Genomic DNA, 27286 nt, shown 5'->3' with positions numbered 1-27286 from the left:
GAGGCCATTCGGGGGAACGCAAATCCTGGCTATGGTTTTTAGGCGTGAACTCGTCCCGTTGGCATCCCAGGGCCTTTCGGTAGGGGGAAAAAAAAAAAACAAAGAACAAAAAAGCCCCTCTTCCCCTTCCCCCCCCGCCCCAGCACGCCGCGCTGACAGCGCCGCCGGTGACGTCACGCGGCGGCGGGCGCGCGCGCGACGTCGGCGCGTGCGGGGCGGACCCGGGGGCACGCGCCCTGCGCGGGGAGGGGGGGGAAGGAGGAGGGTTACGGGGCGGGGAGGGGGGGATGTAAGAGCGGAGCGAGCGGGGCGCGGTTGCGCATGCGCGGGCGCCTGGGCGGCTGTTGGTGTGGGGAGGCCGGGGCTTAGGGTGAGTCGGTGGGGCGGGCCGGGCCGTTGGGGCCGTTGGGCCGCGCCGGGCTGCTCCGGGCTGCTCCGCTCCCTCCCTTCTGAGGGGGGAAGGGTGGGCTCCCCCTCCCTCTGCTGCCTGCCTCCGCCGGCCTCTCTTCGCCCTGGCAGCGCTCTGTGAGATCCTACGGGCCGGGCCTGGGGTGGGGGGTGTGCGTGGCGCTTGTGTGCGTATGTGGGGGGGAGGCGGAATCGGGGGCCGCTCCTGCGTGAGCCGCGGGGTAAGAAACGGGAAAGCGGGGGGCGAAGGAGACGGGACCGTGCGTCTTGGCAGGGAGGAAGGTTGCTGAGGAAGAGGCTGCCCGACGGGGAGTGCTGGGACTTTGCAGGAGCTTTGGCAAGCGGCTGTGTCTCGGGTTTGTTGTTGTTCTTGTGCAAGCGAGGGGTGGGGAGGACTGGGGTAGGAAGGTGTAAGGCGGGCCTTTGGGTTTATTTCATTGCTCTTTTGCCAGCCTCTTGCCCTCTCCTCACCCCGACGGGCTTTGTGCTGGTTCTTTTTATTGCTAATGGAGACTTCCCTTTGTCAGGAGTACAGGGTGACTTGCGAAGAATTGTCTTCCCTGGAGCCTGGACCTGTTTTTTTCTGTGGCCTAGCAAGAGGCAGTTTCCTTTCCCAAGCCGTTGGCATCTTGTCTGGATTCAATCACTCCCAAAGGAAGGGAGGAATGCAATTAATAAATCCTTAAGGTCCCTGTGCTCCTACAGGCAGCATCAGAAGCTGGCTTCACCTTCTCTGCTTTGGCACTGTGGGGGTGGGCCTCTTTTTGTTACCTGCTCTGGATACCCTTTCAGTGGCACTATAGACCAAAGGAGATGGAAGAAAAGGAACGATGTGACAAATTCCAGCTGGTACCTTGAGACTAAGGGGATTCATATCTTTTGATATATATATATTTTTTTTCATTGGGGGGTGGGGTGGGAGGGAAATATTACATTTTATGGGGTATGGGAGGAGGGAGGGAAAATATGTTGCAGATCTTTATGTGATTTTTAAAACCAGCCATCAGAGACAATTACTGAATAAACTGAAGCACAAGAGGAGGGTTTCTGAGCTGGAAGCAGCACTAGCCTACAAAAGAAAGGGGCAGTGGGCTGCTTTTGTGACTGTGGAGGAAGAAACTTCAGACTCCTTCATTTCTCACCACCTTCTCTCCATCCACCCTACGAGAAAATGAGTTGCGTGCCATGGAAAGGTGACAAGACTAAATCAGAATCACCAGAACCACCCCAGCTACCACCACTATGTATTTACCATGAGAAACAACGTAGGGAGCTGTGTGCCCTCCATGCCCTCAACAATGTCTTCCAGGACAGCAACGCCTTCACTAGGGAAACCCTGCAGGAGATTTTTCAGAGGTAGGATACTCTCTGCGCTGACGATGTTAGCTTCCCCTTGTGCTCTATTGCTTGGAGGAGTATTCAGATCTTATTTTGGCAGAGGAGTAGAGCAAAGGAGGTGTTCAGAGTGTGTCATGGCTTTGAACTGAATGTAGCTCTTTCTTGTTCTGTCTTTAAAAAGTGTTGTGTGGTGGTTTTATTGTTTTGTTTCATTTTCCATGCAGAGATCCTTGCCCTCTCCCTCTTTCTTTTCAGTTGTTTCTCAAATTATTCAGGCTACCAGTTTTGGATAACAGAGCTTTTTGCATACACTCTCATGTGATAGCACTGTTGCTTTCTTGCCCACCCCCCCCAATGTGTCTTGCACCTGACTTCCATGTTTTTGCCCCTGCCTGATGTAGGTATGTTATTTTGATATTAATAATGTGTCTTGGTATTGGCTTGAGAGAGTTAAGGTGGCAGGAATGACAAATAGGTCATCATAAAACTTCTTGAGGTAGTACCACAACACCCTAAGTTGCTGGAAATTAGGAGCTCTGCCAAGTGAGTGACTCCTTATTCAAGTAATTAAGTGAAGTTCTTCTAGTATTATGTTTTTCATGTACTGAGATCATGTGTACTCTGGCAAACTGGATTTAATTTCAGTAGCTAGATCCCTGTTTTCTGTGGCATTGTTAGAAATTTCAAAAAACATTTTTTAAGTTTTACTGAGTTAAATGTAAATGATCTAATGTAGTCAGTAGAATAGTTTGTTCTGCTAAGCTGTTTCTACACTTCTGTGGAAATTCTCCTGAACATGCCCTTGAAAATTCTCATGACCCTTCATTGGTGAAGCAAAGTAATCAAATAGGAAATGGAGTCTCCTCTGATCCTCAATGTGCAGATATTATAATTATCATCTAAGTTAGACTGAATACGCATTACTGGCATTACCAGCATTTGACAGCATATTGTGCTTGTGACGTAGGAAATTGTGCTTCATGACAGCAGTTATGCTACAAGGTCTTTCTGCCATTGATCAAAGTTTGCAGTATTCACAGATACTGTTGGACAATGCATTCACACTGTTCTATATTGATAAGTTGGAAGCTGTTTGCCTCTAGTTGCTGTCCTGAAAATCAGTGGATTTATGGAATTGGTACTTGACTCATCAAGTACATGCTTTCCTTTCTTTGGCAAAAGAAATGTAGTGATGGACAACTTCAAATAATAAATTGAAATGCTGTTTACAATAGCATTGTAAATTAAATGTCTGTTTATGCTTTGAGCTGTGGCTAGTGTAAAGACTTTATGGTTTTGTTCCAGAGTAGCAATTGTCAGAAACTTAATCACAGATAGATTTCTATTGGCCTCAAGCAAAGTCAGTTCATGTGGTAGAAATAGTGTGATGGTCTAATTAGGTGGTTTTCATTCAGTTTGGTGAGACAGAATTAGTTTGCAGCTTTGAAGTGAAACTTCTCAGAAAGAGTCGGATGTTAACCTTGTGAGACCTCTTGCCTTAGAAGGAAAAACTTGTCTTTCATTCCAGACTGGTATTGTTCCACCTTATTATTCAGATCAAGATATATGGATTTATTCAACCTGCAGGAGTTGAAAGCAATAGTTGAAGCAACTGAAAGCAATATAGCAATTTCTCTCAGAAAAGGATGAACTATAAACTATGGATAAAAACTTCCATTATCTTTGCATCTATTGCGTCTATCTTAGATTGTCTTGTATTTAGTTCTTTGACTTGCCTTTGATTAGGGTGGACTTAGCTACCCTTTATATGTCAATTTCCATATGTCTCTCCTGTCTTTTATCTTGTTCTCTGTGTTAATGAATTTGATAAAGGATTGATGAATACTTTTTTAGTAAGCTACAAAATTGTTGGGAAGTGGGATTGTAAACCTGGTGTTGAGAAGGTAATGGAATCACAAATAAGTTTAAGCTTTCTGTAACTTTGACCATGTCCCTTGAATAATTGAACTACATTGCTTAATCATTAATTTCCCCCTTCGCTGCATCCTGCTGCATAATGCCAGTGTAGTCTGATCATCATCATGATGTGCGCCAAAACTTTGTCCAAACTCTCCTCTGACTTTATAGCTCTCCCTTTCTTCTTTCCTCTGTCTAATACAAGAAATATCTTTTTGAAGTTCCTTTGGCTTTTTTTTCCAGGAAGCAAAATTGTTTGTTTGCAACTCTATGTAACGTTGGGAACATGCAAACAAAATCTCTTCACTTTATTTGAGTCTGTGTGTTGAGACCTGATTGGGCAAGACAACTGTATATTGGAATGTCAGAGCTCATTCCACTAAGGCAATATGCTGACAAAAGTTTCTGACTTAGCGCAGTAGGATTACTGCCTGGGATTTTATCTAACTTGTCAATCTTACTTTCTCAGTTTAGTCTCTAGATATGAAATTAATTTTGGGAAGGCAACTTAGTTCCTTGTGTGATCAGAATCCCTCCAATTGTTCTTGGTGATTGTGCATTTTATTTAGGTGTCTGCAAGTATAAATGTGCAGGCAATTCTTGATGAAAGTTTGCTCACAAGTAACAGCTCTTTGAGTTTATTGCCTCTGCTCACTTCTTTGCTGCATTTCTATGGCTCTGGAGCTCTAAAAGCTATGGGAAAGAACAAAGATAAATGCATTCTTTCAGCTCTCAGATAAGCTTTTCTCTGGAAAACTGTGCCACAAGAGGGTGCTTGTGCAACCCAAAGGGCTCTGTCAATTAGAAAACTTGTTGTAGCTCACTAGCACTCATGAGAGTTAATAGTTTGAGGCAGTGTTCTTGAGGAACTAGTTGGAGTTGAGTGATCTTGCTTTATGGAGATACTGGAAGCACTGTGACAAGGTACAGTAGCATCTCTGATTAGTAAAATAAAGCAGAGATTTGGAGATGGGAATCCCTGGTTCTCTGCCTCACTCAGAAGTGCGCAGTGGTGGATATTAATAGCCTTTTATGTTACCCCATTGTTTCAGACTCCTCTCCCTTCTGCAGTTAAGTCACCTCTCAAACTGGTTTGCTGCAGTCTACTCAACTGCCAGAAAACTCTTGGCTAATGCAACAAGTTACCGTTTTTTAGCCCTTGTTGATCTGAAACCCCCTACTCAAAAATTTGCTTCTTTCTTCTTTTTGTCAAATGCCTTATGCTATCAGGAGGGGAATGCAGAAGGGCTGAGGTATTTTCACTGAACAAAACTTGCCTGCAGAATGTGCAATTTGCTAAAGGCAGCTAAAGGCCGAGCAAATAGCATGCAGGAATATCAGGAGTTTTGAGGGACAGAGCTAATGTGAGGGAGAGGCAGATGAAACATGGATGTCTGAGTGACATGAAACATTTTAACTTTGTGTTAGCAGAGCTAATGGAACCCTTGCCAATCGAAAGAGCAGTGCATCTCAACAGAAGTGATCTTAGGATTGACTTTCTTCAGTTTGGCATTGTATGACATTGCTGTTTTGCCCTCCCAGTTTCCCTCTATGCTTGTTCTTCTAGCTGTTGAAGCCTGTTTGTCTTTTTTTTTTCTTTTTCTCCATAATAACTCACCCCTTCATTTCCTCCCCTTAAAAAATTTCTTGGGAAAAACATAAAACAATACAAATGACTAAGTTTTTGCTGTATGTCTGTATTATGTCTTGCATCCATTATCCACATTTATGCAACAACTGCATCCTATATTTTTGAATGTAACTGGATGGATTGTGATTCTGGATTTTTAGATGCTACAGTAATGCAAGTGATGTCTAGGCAAGCTTCTGAATAAAAACTTAGAAGATTTGTTTGCAATAAGGTTAGCTGTTAAGTTACCTATACCAATGGGTTTTATTATTTTATAGCAATGGCAATGCTTTACAAAGCTGTGTCTAATACTTGTACTTAATACTTTGGGTGGGGACACCCAATTTTTTCTGCAGCCAGGCTACACTGGCTTTTATGATCTCATCCAGTCTTAAAGACCGATACTGACTATTAAACTCTTCAAATTGTAATATCTGTTATTCTGAATGGCAAACTGGCATTTACTACAACCATGAATTGAGGAAAAAATAATTGAAGCATCAATTCAGAAGCACCAGTTCCAGAGGAAAAAAGCTTTCTGTTTTGCAGTCTCTTTCACATCAAAGCTAGGATCTTTAGAGGTTTCATACATCAAAGTTGTTCTTAATGCATTATTTAGCCCTTTCAGCCTCTTTGCCTTGGGGATAAGGGAGAAATGGAATAGTTCATGTTTTTTAAAACAAACAAACGAAAAACCTGAAAACAGGCTCTGAGTTATTGATACAGCAAATAGCCCCTTCTAACTTTGGAACTGACAGGGAGGTGAAATTGGAGTATAGGTTCCATAAGCACCTGCTGTAGCAGTCTCTCTTGTTCTGTTCGCAGGCTGTCTCCCAACACCATGGTGACACCACACAAGAAGAGCATGCTGGGAAATGGCAACTATGACGTGAACGTAATCATGGCAGCGCTTCAGACCAAAGGCTATGAAGCAGTTTGGTGGGACAAGCGCAGGTATTGAGAAATGGTGCATCTGGGTAGTTCCAGAGACGCTGTTCATAAAATGAGTAAGCGATGCTGTTAAAGTACCAAAATATAATCTTACCATTGTCTGTTTTCTCTGCTCTTTCAGAGATGTTAATGTCATTGCCCTGTCTAATGTGATGGGCTTCATCATGAATCTGCCCTCCAGCCTTTGCTGGGGTCCCTTGAAGCTCCCCCTCAAGCGACAGCACTGGATCTGTGTCCGGGAGGTGGGAGGCACCTACTACAACCTCGACTCCAAACTCAAGGTGCCCGAGTGGATTGGAGGCGAAAGTGAGCTCAGGTAGATTTTCTTTTTCTTTTCTTCTTTTTCTTTTCTTTTTATCCTAGCCTTCCTCAAATCCTTCTCTGTTAGAGGTGGAGAATCTGTCCTTAAACAGCTAGCGCTTGAAACTTCTATGGTTGAACTCTGATAGCAAAGGTTAATGAGAGTAGTAAGATTCCTGTGCCCCCACTTAGGCTTACACCCCTTTTGTGTGAAGGTAGAGAAATGCTTCAGCCAGTAGCACTCTGAGAGCTCAGCAGAGCCTGACTTCATCTTTACATGGCTGGCTCTGTCACTAGCAATGGATGTAGAGGCTGAGTCTGATATTAGTGAGTGACAGCTGCAACTAGATGAGCTGCCTCTCACTGTCAAATGTGATATTACCAGCAAGCCTTTGCCTCTTTGGTAGTGATGTGTGTGTGTTCCCAATAAAAATCCTTCCACATTAGAAGTGTAGCCTTATTCTTGACAGCAGTAAAAGCTGCTTGCTAGGAATTGTTTGCCTATATAAGTGTACGTTGCACTTCTTGCTTGACTCCACTTTCTCCTTCAATCTTAACACAGGATTGCTGATATAACTTGCTTTGATTGTAAAAGCTAACCTACTCCTAGTTGTTGTTTAACTTCATCCCATCTCCTTCTAAAGTACACTAGCAGCTTTGCTGTCTCGAACAGGCTTGTTCTAACATAGGGGTTGCACAAGAGCAATATTTGCAGAGCCTATTGTGCCATTAAAGTCATGGCAAAGTGAATGCAACCCTGTTGTGAACTTCTGGGATAAAGTAATATGATTCTTTAATCTGCATAGCTGTTGATGGATTTTTTCCTGGGTGCTCTGCTTTTCAGCAATAAATAAAGACTTTCTTTATAGAAAATTTTAGAAATCTGGGCTGAAAGATACTGGAAAAATTTTAGATTTGACTTTCATAATTATTGAAGATAATCCAAGTTTGCTATTGGAAAAGGCTTACAGGCAAAGAGGCACTGCAGAACCAATTCAAATCCCAGGTCATGTGCTGCTGCTGCTGCTATCTGTGATAAGAACATCTAAATGATGATGTTTTTCTCACAAGTGTTCCAGACTGGTTGGAATTATTTTGAAATGCAGTGGGGTTCTTTAACTTGGAGACCTGAAGAAATTGAGCTTCTAAATTCCGTTCTATTTTTGTCACCTCAAAGGAACAAAATGTCCTTGAAAAATTGGAAAGTGACAACTATATAATTTTCTCTCAGTTAAGGAGGTTAAGATCATGTCCATCTCATTCTGCAATAACTTGCTGAGTGGAAGTGTTTTGGATCCACCGGAGAGAGTTTAATGTGTTTGTTGTCCAAAAATAACTAAAAGACTGTGTGTGTGTGGGGGGGGGGTTCTCTCCCATTTCTTGTCATGTTTGCATAGTTAGCAAACATGAGCCTTGAAAAGTTGTTGTTGTTGTTGACGACAAAGCTCTACATTCAATAGTGCTTATTTCTGTTTCTCATTCCCATAGGAAATTTTTGAAACACCAGCTGAGAGGAAAGAACTGTGAACTTCTGCTGGTGGTGCCAGAGGAGGTGGAAGCACATCAGAGCTGGAGAGCTGACGTGTGACCTGGACCACCTCTGTCCTCTCACTACAGCTCTTCCCCCTTACCAAACTCCTGACATCCTGTAACCTGGATAATGGGTGCCCCCAGTCTTCTCTTCTGGAACTTGCTTTTGTTGGGCTCTCTTCTTTCTTCTTGGTGCAATAGGGCAGTGACATAGGATACTGGGGGAGGTGGGGGGGAAGGGAAGAATTAAAGGCAGAGTGGAGGAAACTGGAAGCCAATCACTTTAATTGCAAAGGCAAATGAGCTGCATGCTCTTAAGCTAACTAGAATGCGGTGTGCTCTTCCAAACTGGGCTTTGAGGCAAAGAAAGATGTCTGGAACTTGCTGGTTCCCCCCCCCCCCCCCAATGCCTTTCAAGGTTGTGTGTGGTCAGACACTGCTCCCTCCGGAGCTCTCACAAGCTGCTCTGGCTGGAATGTGTCTAGGGGAGAAGCAGGGCCAAGCACCCTATCTCGTCTTCACAAGTCTCTCCCTCCAAAACAGTAGTTGTGAAGACATTTGCAATTTGTAAGGGTCTCTCAGGACACTCTCAAACACTAGGAATAGTACGGTGCTCAGCACAACCCTCTGCTTCGTTGGGATGGTTTGTGCCAAGAATTAGAAGACAATAACAAAAACAGTGTCATCTTTCAAGAAATTCTTTGGGTAGCTGGAGGATTCTTCCACAGTGTCTCCAGGGATTTAGGTATGTAGCTGAGTGGTTGTTTGGCAATACGTGGCTGGCGAAAGCAATGTGGAAACAGTAAGCACAGGCTAATTGAGGAATATCAGGTTTCTAAACTGAGAGGCTGTAGCCTGCTTGGGTTTCTTTGTGCAGTGTTGGGAGTTTTCTTTCCTTTTAACATCTGATGCTATTTTGGTTTTCTGCATGGTCACCCAGTAGTTTAGGGGTTGCTTGGAGAGAGGAATAAAACTGAGGGGGATTTAAGAGGAAGTCATTCCCTTTTATTTCCCTCTTTCCAGAAGTCTAGCCCACAGTTGCTAATGTCACACAAAATGGCTCAAAAGGAGGCTCTTCTGCTAATGAGCTAAAGTTCTGAAGAAAAATTGGCTGAGGATGGAAGCCTTTATAATGGGCACTTTCTCCCTTTTTATAGTTACTAGCAGCTAATGTGGGAGATGCACAGGGTCCAACCTGAATCTTCAGGCATTAGAGACGCTCTGGCATGGTAGCTGAACCAAGTTCTTAATGTTGACTGACAAACATTCCATTAATGGCTGAATCACTTTTTCCTCCTCTCCTTCCTGCAGGGAAAAGTGACTAGACAGGGAGACTGTAACAGGAAACTCTATCAGGTGTTTCCCTGTAACCTGGGTGATCTCTAGTTCAGTTATTCCTTCCACAACAAAATGAGGAAATGCTGAAGTTAGAATGGAATTCACGTGTTTAGCACTTCCTGGCTGTTTGTTCCCTCCCTTAGACATCTGATGTCCTCTCTTTTAAATGGTAATATCTGAAAAGTGATGGAGCTGAGGGATCCTGCTCCACTGTGTGCGAAACTGCCCTTACTGATGTTTGAGCCTTTGAAAGGAGGGTGGTGGGCTTTAACTACTTTTTCTCAGTTATTTTGAAAGCTCAGCAAAGCGTGAACAGGTGTTTGAAGCTGAATGAGAGACCACCAAAATCGGACCTTAACAGAAAACAGGCCATATGACAACAGGACAATGATGGTGTATGCTGACTCCTGGACATCCTGCAAGCACCATTTTGCAGTCTTTTGAGCACAGCCTCCTGAAGACAAGGGCAAATGGCTCTTACATTTTAAAAACCTAACATTTCTATAAAAAGTCCTATTTCTTAACACATTCCAATGACCAATACCAGCTGGCAAAATTTTTAAACACTCTACAAGCAGAATGCAAAGTCTGTAGGCATTCTGCTCATGACTTGGAGCCATTTCTTCAAGAGGGGAAGGAGAAAAATGAATCTCAACAGCAACATTTTCTATGTTGATTAAAGCGCACTTTGGAGAAACCCTGTTTGCATGAAAACTGCAAGCCAATGGATCAGTGCACAATATGCAAATGTTTTAAAATATTCTGGGGCTACTTTCCTCTCCTTGTATGTCAGCACCTTTCCTGTGGGGGAAAATACTGTGATCCAGCTGCTCAGGTAAAGGGAAACTGTATGATCACATCCCACTGGGAAGCAAGGCTGCAGTGACAGAGAGGGTGGGCAAAACAGTCCAGTCCCACTGCTTGGGAGTGGGAAAGCCCATGTTTGTTTTCTTGCTTATTTGGTTTTGTTAGAGCCTTATCTGGGTTTGTTTACAGAGATGTATTTTGTTTAACCAAATATTAAAAATGGAAAAAAGTTTCCATATAAATGTCCTATCACTTCTGTATGTTCAACTGAATTGTTCTGTAACAAAGTATGTAAAGGAAAAATAAATTTTTTTTCTTTGGTTATAAAACTGAAACCTTTCTGAACCCTGAAACTTGGTCACTGCTACTGAGGCAGAATCATTAAAGAGGTGCCAGACCATATTCTCTGTCACTACCCTGAACTCCCTTAAGTCATCCTGTTTTTTTCAGCCATCTGTAAGTGATAAAGTAGTGTTAGGTCCTCCTTCTACACCTACCCCCCTAGCCAAGATACGTGCAAGACTGAAGGGCATCTACCAGCAAAGCTTTAGCAGCTCTTTCTCAGCCTCTCTAAGGGACATCTATTAAAACCACACACTCTTTGGGTTGAATTTATTTAATATTCAATACAAAAAAAACCAACGCATAGGATCAGCATAGATGTGATCTTCTTTAAGCCAGTGTGCTGCTCCTTTGGTACTCACACACACAACAAATTGCAGTGAAAGTATTTGCACACAAGTCTTCCCAGAGAATTTTCTCCACAGGCACAGATACCTGCAATCCCTCCTCCTTTGCTTCCTCTGTGGGGAAACTCACTCCTTGTTCGATCACTGATGTCCTTAGGCTTTGTGCTACCCAGAAAGGATTTTCTTTTGATTGATGACTTTTGAAGCCTGACTTGTGCCCCAGGATGGTTTTTTTGGGTGGACAGGAGTCCAGAAGAGGAACTCCCTGATTTCAAGTCTTTGTAACTGGTTATGGCATACTGATCAAATAAAAGAAAAGACTCATGACTTCTACAGGGGAAGAACGCAGATGGGAGCCATCAACAGGTCCAGAGAGGGGACTTCCCTCTACATTATGAATAGGTCAATGTCCCAAAGTACAGCCAAAAATAAAAACAAACAAAAATGCCCTGGCCCAACAAATCAACAGTTCAATATATCATAATCTCAAGGTCTTCCCACATGATACAAATCCAGTGCAGTTTCTGCAAATTAGATTTTTCCAGGAAATGGAGGCAAGGCCCCTGGCATTCCCCCAGACAGCCCTGTGTTGGGCCCTAATAGAATCTGTAAGAAAAATAGTCAAGTCAGTTAAGGAGCTACAAAGATAAACAATGACTGCACTTGCTGCCCTCCCACTCCCAAAGTTAGTCAGAGAGCTGCAAATATGAAGCACGCTGCTACAGGGATTAAATAAATGACAAATATAACAAAGTTACAAATAGTATTTAGCAATATCGCTTCTCTCTCTGCAATGACAACTAACAGCTTAAGGCTTAAACATACCAAATGCAAAACAGGTATATTTGGGCATTGCCTATAGGCTTTATCAGGCCAGTATGCAGTCTCTACCATCTACTTACACCAAGTAAAAGCAATTTGTGTTTGACGGAGCCTGCAGATAGTCTGTCACAGTGAATCAGCAAGATGGTCTCTCCCACTCCAGCCCCTTTTGCCTCTACCTCATTTTTTTTTTAATTTATTTTTCAGGTAAGTCCAGCACCAGTGTTAACTGATCAACTGATCAAAGAAAAAAAGGCATAGGCAGCACACTAGGGCTTTATTTCCATTTTTTCTGGATGAACCTCTTTCTGAGAACAGCAGGAACTTTCCTTCCTTTGACCATCTGAATGTATGCTTTCATTTGTGGACTATTATTAGCTGTAAAAACAGACTTTCATTTTCTCTAGTATAGTGAAGGATCCAATCAGAACATCTAATGGGATGAATGCAATTGCAACACATGACAAGTTACACTCTTTTTGGTTTTCTGTTTAGAAAGTTCCATGAACACTGGATAAGTACAAGGACATATAGATAACCAGAATATTAGCTTGAACTGCAATTAAAAAGGGCTCTGGTGTTTTAGCCTCACCTGTCGTTGCTGCAGCTGCTGCTGTTGCTCCATCTGCAGCTTTTCAGTTTCAAATACGACAGGAAGAACCAGAATCATGAAGGAGGTGGTCCCAATCCACAGAGCTGCCCTAGAGAATCTAGGGAGGAAAAACCACACTAGAAATAAGCTTCGGTTTCTCTGCTGCCCCTTTTGCGGGCTAGACTTCTTCCTTTTCTTCTTTCTGCACTTTAGACAGGAGCCTTCCCCTAAGTGCATTCCCAAATCCCGGTTTGGACCGCCCACGACAACTCCACCCTCGATGCCCCAACCAGTTTTGCCCGTGCTGCTACAGCACGAGCACCGCGGCCCCTGCCCTTCCTGCTCGCCCCGCACTGCGCTACCGAGGGGCAAAGCGGCAGGAGGCGGCGGTCAAGCCGCCCCGCTCCGCTCCCCCCGACCGCCTCCGGGACCCTCTGCCCGCGGAGTCCCGCCCGCAGCCGCCCCCCTCACCTGTACATCTTCTGCGCTACCGACACCGAGAGGTCGAAGGTGGCTCCGGCCGCCGAGCGGACGCTCTCCGGGAACATCTCCGTGAGCCCCCACAGCCGCTCCGCCAGCGTCTCGTCCAGCTGCGGGGCAACGCGGCACCGCGTCAGGCCCGGCCCGGCCCGCCGCGCCCGCCAGGGTCACCCCGCCCGCCCGCCCCGCTACCTCCTCGTCGTCATCCTCCTCCTCCAGCTCGTCCTCCAGCTCCTCGGCCTTGCCCGAGCCGCCCTTGGGCAGCAGCTCCTCGGGGGACAGGGAGGCAGCGGCAGCCATGACCACCAGCACGGGGGGGCGGGGGCGCGCAGGCGGCCACACCGGAAGTGCAGCCGCGCGGCACCGGAAGGGGGCGGTGCTCCCGCCCGGGGAGGGGAGAGGCAGCGCCCCCTGGCGGCCGGGAGGGCGCGGGGCGGCTCGGCCCCGGCAACCCGGCCGCCCGGTGCCCCGGCCCTCACCTCCACCGCTCCGCCGCGCCAGTGCCCACAGGAAACTCTTCGGGGCGGGCGGAGATGGTTCCCCTGTACAGGACGAGGCGGTGTCGAGCCCGGCGGCACCCTAAGCTCAGCCGGAGCCTCAGGGCGCCGCCCCGGCAGGGTAACCAGGCGCCCTGCATGGTCCTTCATAGAAAATATAATGAACACCCGTGGCAACGTAGCAAAACACCCGTATTTTTTAATGTAACTTTTTACATAAAGTATCAAATACCCTTGAGAACAAGCAATTTCAGAATCCTGCTTGCCAAAGGCAAGAAGCAAAACCAACAGTTTGTACAAAAACACACAAAAATATCAAGAGGGAAAGACTGTCCTTTGGGGTAGGGGGGAGAGTTTCCTGTATTTTTAAACACAGAAGCCAGGAAGCAATCAATCTAGACCTTTGGGGACTGACAGTAATAGCACGGGTCTTTTATGCAAGAGTTGCAACTCCAAGTCACTAACTGCACTCACTTAAGAGTGAATCTGCTCCATCATCTGTTCACGTATATCCCGCTGTTCACAGGGAAGGGAGCATTTTGTCAGGTTCTTCTTAGAAAATACAGTAACTACAGCTAGATTGCTGAAGAACAGTAGTAAGGTACACAGTAAACTGCTCTGAGAAAAAATATGAGTGTTCAGTAACAGTGTCGTGGCATAATTTGCTGTGGTGCTAAAACACCAGTCCTGCAGTAGGTGCAATACCAAGCAATACTGTAGGTATCTACTGTTATTCATTTTCCTGTGGAACAAAGTATTTATATATATAGTACCAACTATATATATATACACACATATATAGTACCAACGCAACTATATATAGTACAACTATATATATAGTACCAACACAACTAAGCTGTCCAAGCTAGCTCTAGGAATCCTGCATGCAGGGGCAATGAAGATTCAAAGTCAGCTTCCTTGTTCTCTCATCCTCTAGCCATCTGCTCTTCTTCCAGTAATTCACTTCCTCCTCCGGCTGTGATTCTTCAGTTCCTCCAGCTCTTTCTCCATCAGGTGGGACTCAGCTGTGGTCTCAGAGAGCTGCAATGTACAGGGAACAATGACAGGAACAAGCTACTCCCTCAATCTCAACCTAATATTATATTTGTGGGGTTAACATCAGATCAGCAAGGGTGTAATCTGTCCCATACCTCATTTATGTGCCTTTCCTGCGGTAGGATGTGAAAGCATGTTAGAGGTATCACAGAGATTGTTTCCCTCTGCAGAAGCACCTCATCTCATTGCAGTAGAACATAACAAGCAATCTGTGTCTCAGAAGCTTTTTCAATGACACTTTGGATATCATGGCACTATTTTCCCAGAGATGTCACTGAGGTTTACAGCCACAAACCAGCACCCTTGTGAGCATTTGCTCCCATTTTAGTGAGAGGGAAACTGGAATTTCACACTTAACTGAGATAGCCTAGAGAGCTAGATTTTCTGCTTAGTGCAGAAAAGCATAAAAAGCACAAAAGCATCTTTCCAGTTTTAAAACACAGAATAAAGGAAGGAAAATGGTGAAGGAATAAATAAGTATTTGTTCAGATTGACATAAAAGCTATCACACTTAATAACTGAGCAATGATTCTATTTCACTGAAGCAGTCTCCAGATTTTAAGTGTGAAAGCTGTGATCTCTGTGTAGGGTTGAATTTCAGTTTATATAGGGTTCAGGAATTCTTTCACCCAAAGCTTTACATACAGATGAAAGACCATTTGTCATGCCAAAAGGAGGGTCCTGGAGCCTTAAACTTTTATGACCAGAAAAGGGGACTGTTTCACAGGGCAGAAGCCATAGTGGCAGGAAGGCAGCTATACTCAGTGCAGGGAGGGAAAGAGGAAACATGCCACTTGTTGGGGCTCCCGTCTAATCCCACTCCAGTCTCCACTGAAGTCAAACTCTTCTGCTAGAGAAACGTTCCCCTCTTCTTCCAGAGGAAGCAGATGAGATCAGACTTCACTCTCACAGTTACTTTACCATTAAAGTTTTCTTGCATAGTAGGATAAAGCAGAAAGAGCAGAGTGCACACCCTGCAATGAGAACTGCTGCCTTTGGTGGTCCCAGAACTCTTTGCTCAGGCATTTCCATTGCCATGGGTAGGCAAAAGTTCAACAGAGACTCACCATGTCCAGCAGAATATCCACTTTCAGTCGAAGGAGGTTGTTTTCTTCTTCTAGCTGCTGGTTTCGTTTGCGCAAGCGCTGCATTTCCCTGCGATCCCCAGTGAAGCTTCCTGACTCTAAAGGAAAGAAAGAAATCAAAATTAGGATTATCAACCAACCGTAACTATTTCAGATCAAACCAAGCAGAGCTTCATTCTACCTGCTACCCACTGGCCATTTTCAAACTTCAGGCTCTGGCCAGCAAGGTTCATGGTGGGGATGCCATACTCCAGGCCCAGCTCAATCTCACGGGTTGATCTATCCAGCTGCAGGGAGAAGATCCATCTTAGATTTTTACAGGAATGCAAAAACACTTCCATACTCTCTTATAGTGACTGGCATTCCAAGGGAAGTTGCTAGTGTAACTGGCCCAGAGGTCTGAAATCCTACTTATAGTCATGTACTGCTGCAGTAGAGGAGCCTCTCCTCTCACTACTATGCCTGTATTTCCTCCCACCCAAACATACACTCCACACTCTGCAAACAAACTTCATCTCTAAACTGAAGATACCACCTAAGGCTTGAAAGCAGAATGTGTTCATTCTTTATGGTCCACTCTGTACTCCTATTAGTAGTGAAAGCTAGAAAAGACATCACAGAATATGTGAGGTTGGAAGGGACCTCTGGAGAACACATAGTCCAACCCTGCTGCTCAAGCAGGGTCAGGCTGCCCAAGACTGCATCCAGTTGGGTTTTGAATATCTCCAAGGTTGGAGACTCCAAAATCTCTCTGGGCAACTGGTTTCAGTGTTCAACCACCCTCACAGTTAAAGTGTCTTCTTATGTTCCAACAGAATTTCCTGTGCTTCAGTTTGTGCCCATTGCCTCTCATCCTGTCACTGAGCACCACTGAGAAGAGTCTGGCTCTGTCTTCCTTACATACTCTGATCAGATATTTATATACATTGATGACATCCCCAGAGCTTTCTCTTCTCCAGGCTGCACAGCTCCAGCTCTCTCAGCCTCTTCTTGTATGACAGACGCTCCAGTCCCTTAATCATCTTTGTGGCCCTTTGCCGCACTTGATCTTGCTAAGTACATGTCTCTCTTGTGCCGGGGAGCCCAGAACTGGACACAGCACTCCAGATGCAGCCTCACCAATGCTGAGCAGAGAGGACCATCTCCCTCGACCTGCTGGAAACACCCTCCCTGGATTTAGATTAGAACCATTAGCTACAAGCTTCAGGGGGAAACTGTTCTGGATTGTGGTGGGGGTGATGCAAACTACCCTGACACATTCCATTTTTATCTTGGTATCTGGTCACCAGTGATCAGAAATGGATCCTGTACCACAGGAAGAAAGAGCTAGAGGTGGGAGCATCCAAGAGGAGGGTGTCTTCGGGGATTATAATGCAACATTCTTAGCACAAACCACCCATTCCTGGTTACGGAATACTTAATAACCAAGCCATGGGCCCCAGAACTTACCAAGTGCAAATTGGAGAGAGAAGCTGATTTTCTGGGTGGTGTTTTCTTTGGACTAAAAGTGTTACCAAAGAGAGGCATTGTGGTCCACTTTCTGAGTGTAAGTGGCACTTCTGACTGCTTTATTCTGTTTTCCAAACACAAAGAAAATGCAAGGATTAGAAGTGTTAGGTCCTAAACAGAAATATAACCCAGTAACTGCCTTTAGAATTGTCGACATTTTAAGATTATGATATTTATAGTTTTTAATCACTGCTTCTTCTTAAAAACATCATACCTTTGAAAATAATTAGGTGACACCAATTTTTTAAGTCACTACTTTAAAAGAAATTAATGGACTCTTTCAACAGACAAGATGTACACCTTTAATATCTCAGCCATCTTCATAGTAAGACAGTATCGCTTCATCCTCTGGTCCTCTCTGGAAAAGTTTCCTCTACCAAAAAAATGGCTGTGAATTTTCAGTGAGCACTTTATAAAAAGCCGCATATTTCCATGAGCGTTCAATTTGCTGACACTTCTATCGTTTTACCCACTTTACATCTAAAAGCAGGAACCAGGCAGAAACACCGCAGCCGAGGCTGAGTCTACCCTGGAGGAAAACCCTGCGTGGTCCCTCCAGAGCAGCCGGGTGGCCTGGAGGGGCATCGCTCCGCGACCGCTGCCGCCACCCGCTCAGGGCCCCGCCCGGCCGGGCCGTGACAGGACCGCGCCCCTCCCGCCGCCGGCACGCGGCGGCCCTCGCACCTGCCGCGCCACGTGACCGCGCCAACGGTTCGGGGAGGGGGGGGAACGACGCGAGGCCCTGACGTCAACACCCAACCCCCGGTTTAAATCTGAAGCGAGGCCGACACACCCCGCACCCCCCCCTTCCCCCTCCACCCCCCACCCTCCGCGGGCGCGCGCCTCTCACCTGCACCCAACGTCGCGGCGCCCCCTTCTCTCTCGCCCCCCCCCTCCGCCTCGCCTCTGCGCAGGCGTATTCCTCCCCTATCCCCCCGCCCGCCGAACGGCCCGCCACGGTCCGCCGGCGGGGGGGGGGCAGAGGGGGGGCACGGGCCATACCACCTGGGGGGGGGAGCGCGCTGGCGGTCTCGCATTGGGAAAAGGGGATGGGGACGACGAGTAGGGTCAGAGTTACTCTACCTAGCGGCAGCCATAGGAATAGTCTCTCAAACTCTTTTCCCTCTTGGCATCTTACTCGTGAAACAAACGGGATCAGCGAGAGAATAGCAGATGAGGACATCCCTCCCTTCCTAGCGTGGTAGCGTCAGCCCCTGGTGCGGGGGCGGATAAACTAGACTGTTCCACTGAAATTCGCCTTAACTAAAGAGGGGGGGAGGGAACGGCCTGCTCCCTGGTGAGCCCGAACCCAGCTCTCAGACAGCCCCCGCCCTTACCGCCCGCGTGGGCTCGGCCGCTGCGTGTCCCGGGAGCCGTTTGCGGCCGTTGCGTTGCTATGGCGACGGCGGGGCCCGCTCCTCCCTGCCGCCGCGGCGTGTGGCGGCGGCGGCGGCGGCCGGGCGGGCGGGTCTGGTGCGGGGCTCGCCCTAGTGCCGCAGCTGACGGCTCCCGTCGGGAGGATGGCCGCGGCGGGCGGCGGCGTCTCCCCGGCGGCCTCGCGGGGCGACCTCCTGGGGCTGCCGCCGTGGGATCTTGTGGGGGCATTGCGGGAGGGCCCGGAGAACAGACCGTCGGGTATCCTCTGGGGCGCGGGGAGATGCGGCTCCGCGTCGTCCCAGCTCGTCACCCCGCCGGGCCCCGGCCCCACAGCCTCAGCTCTGGCACACGCTGGCTTTGGCGGAGATCGGAGGACAAGGAGTAGCTGGGTATAGTGGGAACGGGGCTTTTATTTTCAGACTACATCAAAGCTGTTCTCTTCTGCCCACTAGTACCTCACGTGTCCCCTAAAACACTGGAACTCGTTGGAAGCTTCTCCCCCCCCCCCCCGGTCTTTTTACAGATAAAGAAGGAAATGCCCCTCGGAAGAGAATCTCTCCTTATTTGGGAGCATGGGAGAGGAGGTGGAGAAGTTCAAAGTGTCTGGGGTACTGGACCCCACAAGTTTAGTGAATGATAAGTTAAAAGTTGGAGATAGAAGAGCAGGCACTTGTTTCATAAGCTCTCCTCTGAAACAGTCCCAATGTCCTGACTTTCCAAGCATGCTACAAAGTCTTCCCTTCTCAGCTGATGATGGGGCAAATTTTGTTTTATTGTTTTACTCTCTTTTGTTCCATGGGAGGTGGCTGTAGTAATTGGTTTGGATAGTACTTCAAACAGATGGCAGGGTTATGTCATGTGTATCACCAACATTTTTTTTTTTCATACTGCAAAAGCAAAATATTTCCTTTCTGAAGTTTTAAAAAATTTCCCCAATTTCGAAGGAATTTGGTGATTTGAAATTACTTGCTTCAAAAAGTTTCTGTTGAGGACATTGTGAGGCTTTCCTGAAAAAAGTTAGATTAATGAGATATCATGGTAATGACCTGTGTGAAAGGGGAACAATAAGGAAAGCAAAAAGAGGGAGAGGGAATAAATAGAAGTGCTAGGAAAGAGGAGAAAATATGAGAGGAGGGTCACCAACCTTTTCATTTGGTTTGTACATTTATTAATATTCCACAACAATGTTCCTTAATAATCTTGCATTCTCAGAGCGCTTGATGAACACTCTGACCGAAGTGAACCAGAAAATTGCTTACTTGGAACAAGAATTTGGAAGATACCACAATGCCAATATGGTGACTATAGATAAGGAAAATCTCCAGTGCTGGAGTGTCTTCTAGTAGTCTAATTAAACAATATGAATCTTTCCGGACAAGTGCTGTAAAAATAGTGGCCCCATGTACTAGAATATATGTGTTTCTGATTCCATGTATTAAAATCTGTGCACTGGAAATACATCATTTTTATAATAGAGGGGGTTATAGTAAAAACCTTAAAATTAGAGCAAAAACTTGCAGTTCTAAATAGAGGCTTTGTGTGGTAGTTGTGGCTCTATCAGCATTTATATGCATGTGTGTGTGTGCATCTATTGGTTAGGAAGATAAAAAGATCAATGGCCAGAAATAAAATGAGGGCATTTGGAAGGGAGTCTGGAAGAAAGATTGGGAGACTGCGGACTTATGGTTTTGAACTGAAAAAACTGTAGCTAATGTAAGTGCTTTTGAGAGTCAAAGACCAATACATGACTGAGGAACTGAGCTCTTAATGCTCATTTTCATGTTTCTTTCTTATTGTTGTTAAAGGCATTGAAACATCTTGAGTTTTCAAAGAGATATTCAGAGCAGAAGAGCTCCAGACAAGAAATTCCCTGAGACATCCAAAGACAAAGGCACATATATTTCCTCTATAAATACTTCAGGGGGTTGTTACTGAGAAAAAGAACAGGCATTAAGGAGCTCTGGTCAGGACATACCCTGCCAGTTATACAGGGGTATTAATGTTCACCTTCCTAGAGGAATCCTGTATTATGTTTTCTGCTGCCTAGTTCCAAATTGGAATAAGCCAACAGCATCTCTGTGTTCAGCATAGTTGTGCGCTTGAGTTCTCCTTGCAGTAAGCAGGATAAGTACTGTAGTAATGCATTACAAACTATCTCATTTATTCAGGGTCTCACAGTGAATCTGTGACAAAGCCAGAGGCACAGCTTGGTCACTTTGCATGTTAACCATGAGATCATCTTTGTTCTGTATGTTGCTGGAAACATACTGAATAGTATAAGGATAGTTATTATTTATCATATAGTCTTGATGTATTAATTTTGCTATTTAATTCTGCCTGGAGAAGCTTTGAGGAAAAAAAATGTTTACTATACTGTGAGATATCAAAATCTGGTGGCTTATACAACATAAGTTGACACCTGTCATAAATAATCAAATACTGTGTACAAGTTGTGTGTTGAAGTACCAGGTTAGGTCACCTTGGCAAAGATCTTTCCTATTTGCTTGTTTGTTTTTTAAATAGTAAGAAACTGGGGAGCTCAGTGTTCTGCCCACTTTTCCTTAAATACTCCCTGCTATATTTCAAAATAGGCACATGGCATAGCAGAATGGAGACTATGCCTTATTTGTGATTGATCTGAATTTGCTCTCTAATGTCTTCTGCTGTGTCTTCAGTATCCTCAGTCTTTTCTTTCTCTCTGCAGCTAAAGGCAGAAGGGAGACATGTGGCTTCATGCAAAAGTATGGCCACCCTCTGCACGAGTCAGGTGTTGACGTGCTACCTCAGGTCAGGTTCACTTCACAAGTGGTAAACCTGTCTTTAAGAGGAGACAGAATCCTTCCCCCTCCTTATGTATTATGCATCTCTTGGAAAAAAATTGAGTCCAGTTTTCTGGGAGATGTTTTGGAGACAACTGAGGCCTAACCTTTGTTTTTGGAGATGGGTTTATAAGGTACAAGAACTGATAACTTGTATCAGCTCATTGACTGCCTTGACTGCCATCATCTGCTTGTTAGCAATCTGATAAGGTGCGATAGATGACTAATGCATCTATTTCCTTCCATATGCATTCCAGAGATTAATAGTATTTTATGCTCTTAAAAAGGGCATTTTATGTTAATTTTACTGTCACTTATTTCACAAGTCTCATCAGAGTCTTGTTGCAGGACACAGAAGAAAGAAAGATTATGTATTATTGGGACTTGTTAGAAATTTTCATATTTTCCTTTTTGTGTCATTTCTTTCTTTCCCTTACCATCCCACCCCCAAAAATGCCAGAGTACTTCAGAACAGGGCGCAGTGGAAATGTACCAATATCCAGGATACAGTAAGCATAAACTGACACCACTGCCAAATGGGATAGAGCTTACAGATGTTGTGGAGAAAATACTGCGTGCCCAGAGAAAGTCATCAAGTGGAAAGGTATATTTACGACTTGGAAAAAGCCAGGCAGCCTGTCCCCACTGCCTTGGCATGTGACATAAATGCATACTTGTATATGCCTGATTGCTATGCACACAAATGCTAATATGTATGTGAATGCTTTTACAGTTGGTAGGGGTTGTGAATGAGAGTTTAGAAAGCTTCTCCAGAAGTTTGAGAGCAAGAGAAAGAGGCTCAGTGTCTGCTTTTCAGAGTGATTTGCTTCAGGAATTTTCCCTCCTTTGCATGGTGTTACTAAATTTCATTTCTTGCCAGACTCTATTTCCTAGAAAAATGCTGCAGAATTTCCTCATTGCGCCAGTCTCCCAGGCTATTCTGGTGGATAGCTTTTGGTGGCTCTTTCTCCGCTTATATCAGGTAGATATCAAGACAAGCTGATCATTGCCATTTCTAGCATTGCTTCTCAGTATATTGCATTGTTTTCCTGCCAGGGGAAAATTTGACTTGTGATGTGAAGTGATGTTGAAAGCATTATGGTATAACATTGTGCAACCTTCTGTGCCCATTACTTTGTGGGGAAGCGAATACCCAGTGCGGTCTCCCCCAGTACAATAACTAGTGATATCACTTAGGATCTGCAAAAGGTCCTTAAGCAGACAACAAGGAACCAGTGTGTTGCAGTAACCATGCAAGGAAGCTGCATGTCTTTTTATGGAGACACCTTTGCAAATTCTGATGGAAGGGTGAGAGTATGGCAGGACCAAAGATAGGGCTGTAGCACATGGTATTGTGGAAATTTTGGAACAGACTGAAGCTGCTCTTGGTGGCTTGCAGCTCCGGCTTTTTCAGTCCAAAAGCAATCCAGAATCTGTAGCTTAGATGGTCTCAGAGATGCTTTTAAGTCTACAGTGTGTTTCAGTTGGCTTTTTTTCATATACATTGCAAGATTATTTTGTTCTCAGTCATAATAATAACAGAGAAATCCCAGTGACTAGCAAATTAAGTAGACCCACTCTAGGCTTACTCTGATGTCAAAGAGAATGTTTATTTTAATTACAGCTGCTTAAAATTTGCTACATTCACTGACGGGCTAAATTAAACCAAGTTTAAAAACTAAAAAATGATTTATTTATTTATTTATTTATTTTTGCAGAGTGAAATTACTTCCACGCCCAATTAATTTCTTAAACTTGAGATACTTTATGTCTCCTTAGTGCTATGGAGTCAGTTAAGCCCCTTCTGATAGTATCCTAGATACTTTCTCACCTATATTTTACTGAGAAAAGAAACACCTTTTTTTTTTTCCCTCCATTTGTTTCTCCTTTTCATGGCAGCCAAATCAAGAGATAGAAGAACAGCTGTTTGATCATATTGCAAAGAATTATGCTTTCCTCCTGCTTGACTATCACAGATTCCACCACCAGGAGGCCTTCATTAAAGTGCATATAGATAGCCAGAGAAAACAAAAAGACTCGCATTTCAAACAGTGAAATGAGATGGAGAAATCCATCACCACAGGAGTAATCTGAAACTAATACTTATCCTATAAGTTGAGGTGCTGTGCAGGCATCTATTAATTGATTTTTGCAGGAATCCTAGTATCCAACTCTCAGTTGGACTGTAACTTTTGTGCATATTGGAGCATTGTGGGTGGTACCTGTGCAGTTTGAATAACCCAGTGATAGCCAGGAAAGTTCATGCCTTTGTCTTTCGAATAATAAAGCTTTTAATAAAATAATATGGTGGAAAAACACTGTTTTCATTTCTAGTTACTGGCTTCTGCTCTCTCTTTCATCCAAGGACTATGCCTTCACTTAATTCACCTCTGCCTTCACTCTTTTAGTTAGTTATTTATGTATTCCCTGGTTCTTCTTTTTTTTTTTCTTCAACTTCTTTGCCTCATAGCAGGCAGTTACTGTCTCCTAAAAGTTCCAGATATCTACACTAACAGTCTGATTCTTCTTTTTCTTTCTGCTAATGTGACCTTCTGTAAAGAAAGAGGGAAGGGGAAATGATTTTTTTTTTCAAAATATTGCACCTTTTTTTAATTACAGGACCTGCCTCAATTGAAACTTTGGGTATTCCTTAATCCAAAATAAAGAATATGTAAACTTTCAGATTACATAGGTAGTAAGATAAAAGTTTTCTCTGAATAAGGGAACTGGGGTATTGATAACAATGTATTGATACTTGAGCTAACTATTCAAAGCAGAAGTCATTCCTTTGGCTGAAATGTAGACTTTGTCATTCAAAAGAACAGTGTGTCTGTTCTAAGAACAGATCTCTTAACTAAAAAGTATATGGAGTTGTGATTTTTCTTTGCTTAACTCCTAGGTTTTCCCTTCATTGCTGAGTCAAGCCTTGTACATCTGCTTCTGCTCTGGTTTCCCAAGATCATGTTTCAATACTGATGAGTTCAAGACACAGCTTTGCAATGTAATTTCAGAATGGATAGCAGGTGAGAGAGTTTTTTGTTCCCGTCCAAAAGTGCAGCTTGTGCAAGCTGTAGCCTCAAAATTGAGTTATCCCTTGTCTTTCAAACTCCCCTTCTGCCCTGAATTCACACACATACTTTTCAGACATTTACATTTATTTACTTGGCTATTTCTTACATGTACTAATGTGTAAAACAATATATTGTAACCCCTAATGTATCCTCTGCTCTGAGAAGCAGAAAAAGTGGGTAAGATATGCTGTATAGTTTACATGCCTCTGAAGAGGTTTCTGAATCATCCTGTAACTGTTCTCACCACAGTGCTCACCTTAAAGATCTTAAGCAAACGTATGGGCAGTTCTGCTGCTCACATTCTCTGGGCAGAATCCGTATCTTCCTGACAGTTTGCCATGAAGCCTTTCCTGATGTTCAGGAGACTGAAGGTTCAGTCTGCACAGCAGGGACAGCTTCTGTCAAGATGTGTTCCACTCTCTATCACCTGGCTCCTCTAGCTTGCTTCCACACCTTCGATTTCATTCTTCTCATTGTCTCTCTCTTACCTTCACAGTCCTTCTCTGTTTTTGTGAATGACTTAAGATCTACTCTTCAGGAAAATATGAAATATTAAACTTCTAGTCTATAGATTCCTAATTACTGGATTCAGGGAGGCTATACTAGGGGAGGGATCACTCTGTATAAGCCTGTTTCTTGCGCTCTGCTGTAACCATCCACAGCTGGCAACCATTGGAGACAAGATGTCTCAGGCCTTTGCGCTGAGCTACTCTGATATTTATAAGTGGAGCAAACAGGACCTGCCTTCTAAATCCCCTTCTAACCTTATTTTATCAGATGTCTTAGAGGAACAACTGTGTTTTGTCTGTACACACAAGTGATGCAGCATCACATGGGATAATGTGAAGCTTAGTGTGTATAGCACACTCTGAAGATGTAAGAAAAACACTTATTTTTTCTCTTTCTTGTTTGTTTGCTGTTTCTTTTTTCTCTCCACTCAGGCATGCTACCAGTCCCAAGAAGCTACACTAACTGGGACTATTCCCAGTTGGAACCAGAGAGATTCAAGATGAACAATCTACAGTCACCAAATGGAAGCACAGGAGTAATAAGAACACTGATGAAACCAGTTCTCCCTAGTTTCCGCTGAGCTAAATAGGAGTTTAGTATCCAAACCAGGATGCCTTGATCTGCAGGTCTTATTCCATGTTGATACTTTGTGTTAGGAAGGTGCGTCTGCGGACTGCCTTTTATGAAAGGCAAAATCAGAAATATGATGAGAGTTACACAATGTGGTGTCTACAGTAACATGAAAATGGACTGTGTGCTTCCAAAAGTAATTTCCAGTCCTGGGTGTCTGCTGTAAGCACGTATGCAAATGAGGTGGCTTTTCAGGAATGCAGATGTGCTTACAGACAGCTGGAACTAGACTGGGGTAAAAGCTATTCAAGGATATGCAGGAGATTTAGAATCCGTTTCTGTGAGACCTGCAAAGGCCAGGTGCTATAGCAGCAACTGCGCTGAATGTATGCTTTGTTTACTTTTTTTCCTGTTTTAATGCTCCACTGTTCTCTGGGGTAGCAAGGAATGCAAATATAAGTAGCTCATTCTACTCACTGAGACCCACTTAGGACCAGACAGAAGTGGTCTTGGTAGTTCAGCTGTTATCACCTAAATAGCTGGATGGTGGTGTTGCATTTAAAAGGCATAAGGCAGGATCTTCACTGATTCACAGGGAAAAGAGAGAACCTTGAAAATATAGATTATGAATAAAGCATCCAAAATCAAGATGCCCAAGTAAAATGAGCCTTGTAAAGGGTGCAGTCTCTGCATAAAACCGGTTCCAAGTCCTGGATTCAAAACTGATGAATTATGTTTTTCATTCTCTCTCCTTTCCCCAGATTTCTTCAAGGCCAACAGCAGTCCAGAGAAGACTAATAGGCACCGCCTGCCTCAATGTAAGGTAAAAAGTATGTTCACAAAGACAAACAACCAGCAAGCAGACATGTCACAGAAGCCAACGCTTTAATTGAAAGTATCCATTGCTGATCTCTTCATCTTTTCTCTTGTTACTGACCTTTTTTTTTTTTTTGATCAATTTGTCTGTCAAATTACATGAAAAAGAGGCTTTTCCTTCACCATTAGGAAGGTATTCCTTAAAATCCACTAACAGTTTTCTCATTTTCTAAGTTTGATCTTACTAATTTCAAACATGTGCCCCACAAACATCTTTTATGCTTCCCTTACTGTCTAGGGCCTCCCACTCATCATAGGTCATCACAGGCAATGCTCATTGTCTATAATGTACTCTCCAAGCCAAGATATAGCAGATAGCTTCTTCAGAAAAGAAGTAAGAAAAGAAGGAGGTACGGGCAAAACCGTATTCAGCTTTGACACACGCACCAAATGCTTGAATATTGTGAAGAATTTCATGTTTTTAACATTATTGGGAAGAGAAGCAGTGCCATATTTAGAAACTGGCTCCCAGCTCAGATATCTATGTGATTTGATCTATTTTGGAAATAAAAGCAGATGAAAATCTGAGTCTCTGAAGGCTTAAATTGTGTCAATTCAAAAGAAAGCTAAATTGTTTTCATGGGTCAGCAGACAGGCTGTTTTTTCAATTCATTAATTTACTGCTGAAGTAACATACTACTTCTGTTTCAAGTTTAAACAATTCATAGTGATAACTTGTTATCAGGGATTGTATTGATATGTCAAACCTTGTGCAGAACATGGGAAAACTTTCAATCTCAGTTGAGACAGGTGGGCCTGTGTTCCACAGGCTGCAAATAAGGATGATCTAGTCAGTAAACAATGGGGACTGCAGTTTGCAAAACAAGTCTCCTAATTTGATATTTAGTCACCTATACAGGTAGTTATGCTTTCAAAAATACTCCATAGTAAGTACTCATTTTGCAGTCCATGGGAACTGCACTGCAGCTGCTTTAGATTAAGCTTTAATTATGAGCTTTTGACTGAACTGCTGTTTTGAATTCTTGGGGCCTGAATGACCCAGATGGTGGGCTAATGCAAGAGCATTACTGCTGTTTTGGATACAAAATAGCAAATGTCTTTAAAATGTCTAATAGAAGTTCATTGTTCTTTTTCAGATAAATGTTTTGTTAGT

At 44.2% G+C, this 27286-nt stretch overlaps 3 protein-coding genes and 1 long non-coding RNA gene across 8 annotated transcripts; 2 read left to right on the top strand and 2 right to left on the bottom strand.

Annotated features, from left to right (window-relative positions):
* The first annotated feature begins 308 nt into the window (after positions 1-308).
* On the top strand, positions 309-10548 carry JOSD1 (Josephin domain containing 1). Of its 2 annotated transcripts, none has more exons than XM_067309945.1 (6): positions 309-370; positions 936-1257; positions 1577-1764; positions 6119-6247; positions 6366-6560; positions 8033-10548. In XM_067309945.1, exons 2-6 carry the CDS (start codon positions 1222-1224, stop codon positions 8130-8132), a joined length of 648 nt encoding a protein of 215 aa, XP_067166046.1. In that variant the 5' UTR covers positions 309-370; positions 936-1221; the 3' UTR covers positions 8133-10548. The 2 variants fall into 2 exon arrangements, with proteins under 2 accessions (XP_067166046.1, XP_067166051.1); XM_067309950.1 differs by lacking the exon at positions 309-370 and adding an exon at positions 640-764.
* Positions 10549-10814: 266 nt separating this feature from the next.
* TOMM22 (translocase of outer mitochondrial membrane 22) lies at positions 10815-13150 on the bottom strand. The gene is made up of 4 exons (XM_067289884.1): positions 12995-13150; positions 12794-12912; positions 12323-12440; positions 10815-11514 (listed from the first exon to the last, which is right to left on the bottom strand). The coding sequence occupies exons 1-4, from the start codon at positions 13100-13102 to the stop codon at positions 11440-11442; spliced, it is 420 nt and encodes a 139-aa protein (XP_067145985.1). The 5' UTR covers positions 13103-13150; the 3' UTR covers positions 10815-11439.
* Positions 13151-13477: 327 nt separating this feature from the next.
* Positions 13478-18303, bottom strand: CBY1 (chibby 1, beta catenin antagonist). Of its 4 annotated transcripts, none has more exons than XM_013947357.2 (5): positions 18287-18303; positions 16890-17013; positions 15622-15727; positions 15423-15538; positions 13478-14340 (listed from the first exon to the last, which is right to left on the bottom strand). In XM_013947357.2, exons 2-5 carry the CDS (start codon positions 16965-16967, stop codon positions 14260-14262), a joined length of 381 nt encoding a protein of 126 aa, XP_013802811.1. In that variant the 5' UTR covers positions 16968-17013; positions 18287-18303; the 3' UTR covers positions 13478-14259. The 4 variants fall into 4 exon arrangements, with proteins under 4 accessions (XP_013802811.1, XP_013802809.1, XP_013802810.1 ...); XM_013947355.1 differs by lacking the exon at positions 18287-18303 and adding an exon at positions 18033-18161; XM_013947356.1 differs by lacking the exon at positions 18287-18303 and adding an exon at positions 18088-18159.
* Positions 18304-21709: 3406 nt separating this feature from the next.
* Positions 21710-25214, top strand: LOC106488567 (uncharacterized). The gene is made up of 3 exons (XR_001293229.1): positions 21710-21749; positions 24045-24168; positions 25158-25214. It is a non-coding gene; the product is annotated as an uncharacterized lncRNA (long non-coding RNA).
* The last annotated feature ends 2072 nt before the right edge of the window (positions 25215-27286 follow it).

This window comes from Apteryx mantelli, chromosome 1 (assembly GCF_036417845.1).
Source record: "Apteryx mantelli isolate bAptMan1 chromosome 1, bAptMan1.hap1, whole genome shotgun sequence".
Classification (NCBI taxonomy): domain Eukaryota; kingdom Metazoa; phylum Chordata; class Aves; order Apterygiformes; family Apterygidae; genus Apteryx; species Apteryx mantelli.
This window is presented reverse-complemented; position numbering and strand designations above follow the sequence as displayed.